General features: G+C 37.3%; 1 protein-coding gene across 1 annotated transcript; it reads right to left on the reverse strand.

The window, feature by feature from the left end:
- Positions 1 to 625: 625 nt before the first annotated feature.
- Positions 626 to 1570, reverse strand: LOC101588482 (olfactory receptor 10A3-like). The gene has a single exon (XM_004647356.1). The coding sequence runs from the start codon at positions 1568 to 1570 to the stop codon at positions 626 to 628; it is 945 nt and encodes a 314-aa protein (XP_004647413.1).
- Positions 1571 to 7884: the final 6314 nt, after the last annotated feature.

Consider the following 7884-nt stretch of genomic DNA (forward strand, 5'->3'; position numbering starts at 1 on the left):
AAACTCCCCACATACTGTAATTCTCTAATCAATAGCACTACATGAATGTCTTTCAAATATTAAGAACGCATAAGTTTGAGATTATACTATGTGCACTTCTATGGAGTAGAGCTAGCTTCGTGCAATGTATCTGTCATCCAGAAATAAAAAATTCATCACTCTATTGAACCTCTAGATGCTAGTAGGACACAGTGGCCTACACATGCTTCTGAAGTACTTACAGACACATAGGAAAGTCATGTTCCAATATCTCTTCAAATCGATAAGCACAAACTATTCATGCCATCTATCCCTCTTCAATAAACTATCACACAGAAATAAAAGTATCAGTGTACATGAATCTATTGAGGTATACATAATGAAGCACATATTAAAGCCAATACTATACTAATGACATGGACATCCATATTAGACACATGTGTACATCTCTGCTGTATCAAATGTCATTGGAGCTTCAGATCTCTTGAAGATAATGAGATCTGTATAATATTACAGGAAAGGCACACTCTGACAAATTTTCAAACTTCCAAAACTCAACAGAAAACTTTCTTACCAAAAAACAGAATCTGTTTATTAAATTTAAATGAAGTTAAGTTGAAGGAGAGCCATTAGTCCTTTCATCAAGTCAGTCTGTGTGTAAAACCACTTTTCTTCGCCACAATTTAATTAAAGCCCTTTTCATCTCGTTGTTTCGCAAGCTGTAGATAAGTGGATTCAGCAGAGGTGTGAGCAGGGAGTAGGCCAGCGACATGAGTTTCTTGGTCTCTGGGGAGTAGCTGGCTTTGGGTTGTAAATAAGTCATACTGGCCGTGCCATAGAACAGGGTGACTGATGTGAGGTGAGAGACACAGGTGGAAAAGGCCTTCTGCCTCCCGGTAGTTGATGACATCTTCAGGATGGCAAAGAGAATTCGAATGTAAGACAAGAGGATCAACAAGAAAGGAATCATAATAGCCAAAATGGTGGCTGTGAAAATATACATTTCAAACAAAAAAGTGTCCGCACATGCAAGCTCCAGCACTGGAGGAGTCTCACAAAACAGATGATTGATTTCACTGTGGCCACAAAAAGGAAAACTGAACACCCATGTTGTCTGCACAGTAGCCACCACAATCCCTGACACCCAGGAGAATGTTAGTAACTTCACAAGGAGACTTTTGTTCATAACAGCTGGGTAGGTCAGAGGATGACATATTGCAACAAATCGGTCATAGGCCATGGCCCCCAGGAGAAAGCATTCAATTACACCAAAAGTAACAATGAAATACATCTGTGCAAAACAGCCAACAAAAGAAATTGTGGTTTTCTTAGTGGACAGGACCACCAGCATTTCAGGCATGATGACTGCTGTGAAACTCATCTCCACCACAGCTAAGTTCTGCAGGAAGAGGTACATGGGGATGTGGAGGCTCTGGTCCAGAAAGATGACCACTATGATGATGGCATTTCCAACCAGGATCACCAGATAGACAACCAAGAAAATCCCAAACATCATCTCTTGGAGCTCAGGAAACTGGGAAAAGCCCAAGAGGATGAATTCGGCCACAGAGCTATGATTTGGCTTGTTCATCTGAGATGAGGCCCTGGCTTGCTCTTGGTGACACACTATCGTGTACGAAGAATGACTCTACAGTTCAGTAGGTGAGAATTCCAGCCTCATTATCACCAAGACTTCTATTAAGAGATCAAAAGATGAACCATCCTGACTACAATTGACTCTGGCAATTTTGGATAATTGCCAAATCCTTGGATTATCCTTGAATAATTCAAATATGTAATTAAATAATTCTGGTTTAAAAATCTGGTTTGCAAAGTACAAAATATTATCAGACTTCTACTGCAACCTGATCACTATAGATTTTGAAAATTAAACATACCCTGAAGAAGATACAAATTAATTTCCAATACTAAAACATGGCTACAGTTACGCATTTTACTCAGTTTTACATAAATGTAAAATTTAAGACTATGAAAACAAGATGTAAAAAAGTAGAGAAACTCTAATGTCTGCATTTTTGTACTAATCTAATAATTGCAGCTCAGGTAAATTCTCCATAAATATATCCAAAGTATTTATTGCATATCAAATAAAGAGTTGTATGTGACAATAAAAGATAAAAACACTCCATCAGAATATTCAGAGGGACTGGTGTTTCAGATGCACCTATCTTAGTTAAGTGCCATAGACTGTGTATTGGCTTCAGCCTTATTGATTTCTAGCCAATTATATAAGGATTTCCTGGATGTGAATTTTTAAGGGATAGATATAAAAGGCCTATCATTGTAATCATGACAACTTAAGAAAAAGTCTTTTTTGTCACTTTGGAGTGATAATTGAAGTTTCTGCTCACTTCTGGCTCCCCACTCTAGTCTTTATTAAAGAATTCCTGGCATCATTAATTACTCAACAATCTGTGGTAGACCAGCTGCAATTTTTTGGCTCTGTGTGGTCATGATTACATTCAATTCCAAGCTCAGTAGGCCCTAAACACACTCCATAAAAATCTGCGAACTTTAACCAATATACTACATAAAATAGTCCCAGCCAACATACCTCATGATACTCCACTACTTACAAATCACCCTATTTTTTCCCTATGGTATTAAATGTACATATGTAAAAATCTAACAGCCTCACTGGAGCATAACAGAAATTTTCTTTGCTTCTCTGCTATTCACACAATGCCTGCAACAAGCCCTGGTTCATAAAACATATTAAGCCAATATTTCTAGAATAAATAAATAAACGAAGTGAGGAAAATCTGTACTCAATTTTAAGGAATACACTCTCCAAAACAACCATGAAGCCAGTCCCAAAACAAATGAGAAACAATTGGGAAGTAATAACAAGAATTTTAGAAATTGATTTAATTTTGTTCTTATCTCATTGGCACCAGGAATCAAACTCAGGACATTGTGCTGCCAGGAAGGTGCTACAAGTTTTAGAAATCAAAAAGAGATGAAGACTGCACATCAATTCAACAACTACAGTCACAGGTCTTGGTCCTCCATGAGGCAGAAGAGAAAAGCAGAAGGACCAAGGCACACTTGCTCAAGTCAGAATCTCTTCATGACAACATAGGAATGAAATGGAGCTTAATGTCATTTTTGTGCCATTTGAAAATAGAAAGAAGCTGGCCATGGCAGAAAATGATGTCAGGATGTTAGAGAAAGCAAACTGAACACATACAACATTATCTTGCCTTAAGAACTGTAGAATATTAGCCAAAGGTAAAAGACAATTGGGTTTTTGTTTTGTTTTTGCTTTTTGTGTGGCCAGGTTCTTCTACCCTCAGAGCAGGCTGGTAAGGCATGCAGTACAGGGGATCTAACCCGGTCTCTGTACTTTCCTAAGCTTGCCTCAGCAGGCTCTTTATTCCACTGAGCTATCTCACCAGCCCCAAAATTTGTTTATTTCTAAATCAAACAGTAGCCACATATTATAGTCAAATGCTTCTGTTAGCCATAGTAATTATGAAAAATTTATATGTCAAAATTCTCCTAAAATTAATACAAAAAATGTGCAGAACCAAATATTCAAAACTTATTTCTAATGATCAAAATACCCATAATATGTATTCATTTTATACAAGAATGGAAGACATTTGAAATCTAGAAAATGTATAAAATCACAATAATACAAAAATCTTATACAACTGATTGAAATGTGTAATGGGATAGAATTATGTTTAGCAGCACAGTAGCTGACAACAACAAAATGGCACATTTTTAAATTTCTAGGAGAGCAGATTTACTATGTTCTCCTCACAAAATAATGGGAAATGTCTGAGGTGATAAAAAATGCCTACTACCCTTATCTTTACACACTGTACATATGTTTTGTAATGTCACCCTGTAAATCACACATATGTCCAGCAACATCATTATCTTTGCAGACAAAAACTGGCAATTAATGAACAAAAAACTATGATGAGTTGTAAAGAACTGGCCGTGCATGCTGTCTTTACTCCATAACTTATTGAACAGATTGTGTCTTAGATAACTCTCTGACATGCAGCTCAGAACCAGGTTGCCTCTTTCCTTAGGATTCAGCCTGCTAATTGAAAAGGTAAGTAGTGGACCAACTGAACAGGATTTGAGGATGAGAGCATGCAAAGCTCTTGTGCCGGTCACTGGAGTCTGCAGGTTTTTCTGACAAGAATAAGTTTACAAGCATTGAATCAATTTCTGTTTCAAACTGATTTATGTTTCAGTTGTGGCTAGTAAACCTGAATAACAAGACATCTCTTCAATAGTGTCTCCAGCCACCAATAAGAAGGATAAATGAAAAACCAACTGACAGACATACAAGGAAAAGCAGGACGTTCTTATTTACTCACTCTGTATTCTTTCTTACTCTGTCTCTGTAAGTTTTATGCTATTTTATAAGTTCAATGCTAGTCAAAACCACATAGCCATATATATGATTTACTGACTCAGTACACTGATTTTGTATCATTATATGACCCAGCATCCTGTGCTCTGGAGAATTCCTCCATGGAAAACTTAAAATCACTTCTCACAGACCTTCTCATGTTCTGTCTGATAATGAAAGGTTTGAAGTTGGCCCCTCAGATGAGAACTCTCAGGAGAACAAGCTGGAAGCACCACTCCTTCATGTGTTCATGGGGAATAAACATTACTTGCAGGAGATAGCATGGTCACAGCTCCCAAGAGGAGATGAGAGCAGAGGCCAACGCAATGTTATAAGCAAAGAAAAAAGGGAGAAATGGGGAGGGTGCAAGCCAAGGCAAAGGGCCTAGTCACAGAGGGTTGGGTAGAGAGAGTTCATAGTCAGTGCAGTGGTGGGAAATGAGCTAAGGAAAGTAGGCTCAAGGCTCTGTGGTGAATATGTGCATGCTCCCTACCCCAGAACTTTTTATCTTCTTGAGGAAAAAAAATATGGTCACTGAAATTAATGAGAAAAAATGTTACGATAGTTTTTTTTTCCATAAATAGACCTTTCCTTTGAGTTAAAGCACATAGACTGCCCCATGTGTCTCTTAGCACATTAATAAACTTTTCTGCTTCTAATACTTGCTCTATAAAAAAATACTACTGTTAATCTCATAATATTAACAAACTGAATTCAACAAAGGTCCCCCAGAGTATACATGAGAAATGTTGACTCATAACAACCACAGACCCTAGCCTTTCAAGGTCAGTGAAGACTCAGGACATTGGAGAACCTGTACTGGAACATCCTATAACTCAGTTGTCTTCCAAATTTTCTGATCAAGGAGATTGTGGGGCCACAGAGGAAAGTGATTGATGATGTAGAGTGTGCCTAAGGAGAGTCACATGGAGAGAAAACATTCTCTCAGGCTTTCACAGAGAACAAATTGGTCAAGCAATGGCCATGACTCATGCACATGGCTAACACTGACAATGGATCTACAGTGTGCAGTACAGGGTTTCAGGATGAGTCCTGAGGGGACTTGACTGACCTTGTCAGATACAAAAGTTGCATTTCTTGTTATATAGGTCTTCTTTATCTTGATCTTAACCATCCAGCAGAAAAGTATAAAAATTAGGTATAAAAAGTAAGGCCATATTAATACACTGAGATATAAAAGGCTCAAGTCAACAACTTCTGAAATTGCCAGTCCTATGGATAACCCACTATTATTATAGACTGGACTATATTGGATTATTTTGCTGAATTCACACACCTACAATATTTAAATGGCAATGAAATACCCTTCTCTGACAAAACTAAATGAAAAGGGGGATACAAATGAAGGACCATTTTGTATCTGTATATTCAAAATAAGATAGATATACAGCTACTTTCTCTTAATTCAATGAGGAAAAAAAGATTTTTTTTATTTTTTTATTTTTTTCCCATAATTTTATTGAGAAACAAATAGCAATGAGACAGTTTCAAATCAAATTGGTAGGACAGTTTCAATAATTCACACACTGCATACATTCTTCCTAGTGGTTAATTGCTGTACAAGATGCGGACATGATATCCTATTTACAAACACCATTAGAACAAATCTCCCTATTCATTAAGAGAATGTAACTATATATCTATCCTAACCACTTTGAATACACAGATACCAAATGGACATTCATCTGTATCCCCTTTTTTTTTTGTTAAGTTCCGTTATTTGAATATTATAGGTGTGCAAACTCAGCAAAATATTCTAAAAGAGACCAGTAGGCCATAATAGTATTGGGTCTTCTGCTTCACTGGCAATGTCAGAAATTGTTGACCTGAGTCCCCCACAGCTCAACATAACAGCATGGCTTTACTTCTTATATTTCATTTTTATACTTTTCTGCTGGATTTGTACTAATAGTGTTTGAACAGGATATCATGTCTGCATCCTGTGCTATGAATAAACACTACAAAGACAACAATATGCAATGTATTAATTATTGAAATTGTCCTATTAATCAGTTTTGAAACTGGTTCATTGCTATTTGTTTCTCAATAAAATTAATAAAAAATATTTTTAAAAAACCACAAAGAAGGTTGTACGTTTGTAGGTTTTCATCACCAAAAATGTTGAATGTTTTCCAGATGCCCTTCTCACAGGCATCACTTTATTCTCACAGACAGATTTTATTCAACAGAATCTTAAAAGCACACTCTCAAAGACAGAGAGTGCAGGCCCTCAAAAGGCAAGAGGCACCTAGTGGTAGCAAGATGGATATAATTATGTGTCTTGGGAACTGTGCCAGAATCAGTGTTTTGGGGTGTACATTGCAGTGAAGTCCATCACATTTGCCCATTTGATGAGTTAGGTTAAAATGCAAACCACTTATTTATATGTGTTTGAAGCCATGATCTGCTGTCCTCTTACTAGTGTACTTCTTCAGAACAGATTACAAGAAGACACAATTTACAGGGAAAAGTGCACATTCTGAGCCCATCCTGAACCCAGTAAACAAGCTTGTTGTCCTCAAGGACTTCACAAATATCTCCAAGATTTGTATAACTGAACCTATGAGTTTCATTAATTTTAAAATTCTGAATTTTGGAACCAGGAATATGCCTCCATGGCACAGTGCCTATAATGTAAGCAGGACTCCAAGTCTTTTTCTCAACACAAAAGCAATAAAGTAAAATACAATTATGATTTCTGTTGTCTCCTATCTCTGTTTCTTGCATTATAATCCATGGGGCACACATGGGTGCAAGAGACTCTGGGCTCAGGGTCATGTGCATTAAGCCAGAAAGACTACAGATGTTCCAGAAGAGACTAAGATTGGATGAACCTTCTAGGTCGATCTCTTTCAGAATTCAAACGGTGTGCCTGGACCAAGGTGTCCTCTGCTATGGTGAGTCCTTGCTTTTAGTAATAATAGAAACTAAAACCAAAGCACAGATTTACATAAACAAATTGAAAAGGAAAAGGGAAGATAACAAAGCTCTCCAATCAGGTCACTCAAGGGGCCACTCTGATACAGGGAGGATCTTACTATGTACATAACCACCTGATATAGAACAGACAACTATAAATGGACAATCACAAAGGATGTTAACAAGGTTTCTTTATTTTTCGTTCAAATTATATGCTTGAGACTGATATACAGTGCACTTTATATCCCATGAGGATACTCAGCAAGGGCTCCAGCATGTCTGAGCTTTGGTATGGGTCCAGGGCATAGAATCATAGGTGCATCCATGATTCAACTTGAGCTTAGCAGAGGATTCTATGGACCCTCGTGGAAAAGATTTTATATACAAATTTATGGCTGGAATGAGACAACTTCATAACCTGAAAGATGGTGCATAGGAGAAGATACAGTTGTCAATGAGTGAGCGAACAACAGAAATCCATGCAGATTTTTTAACAGAGAGGATCATCATAGTTGTGCACCTATGAGTTCATTGTTTCTTGTCTTTGTTGACTATAGGGGGAAATCTTT

Source organism: Octodon degus, unplaced genomic scaffold (assembly GCF_000260255.1).
Source record: "Octodon degus isolate 3935 unplaced genomic scaffold, OctDeg1.0 scaffold00302, whole genome shotgun sequence".
Lineage (NCBI taxonomy): Eukaryota > Metazoa > Chordata > Mammalia > Rodentia > Octodontidae > Octodon > Octodon degus.

What these genes read in the sequence shown, in the direction of transcription:
- LOC101588482 (XM_004647356.1), bottom strand. Translation starts at nt 1,570, where the DNA reads ATGAACAAGCCAAATCATAGCTCTGTGGCCGAATTCATCCTCTTGGGC.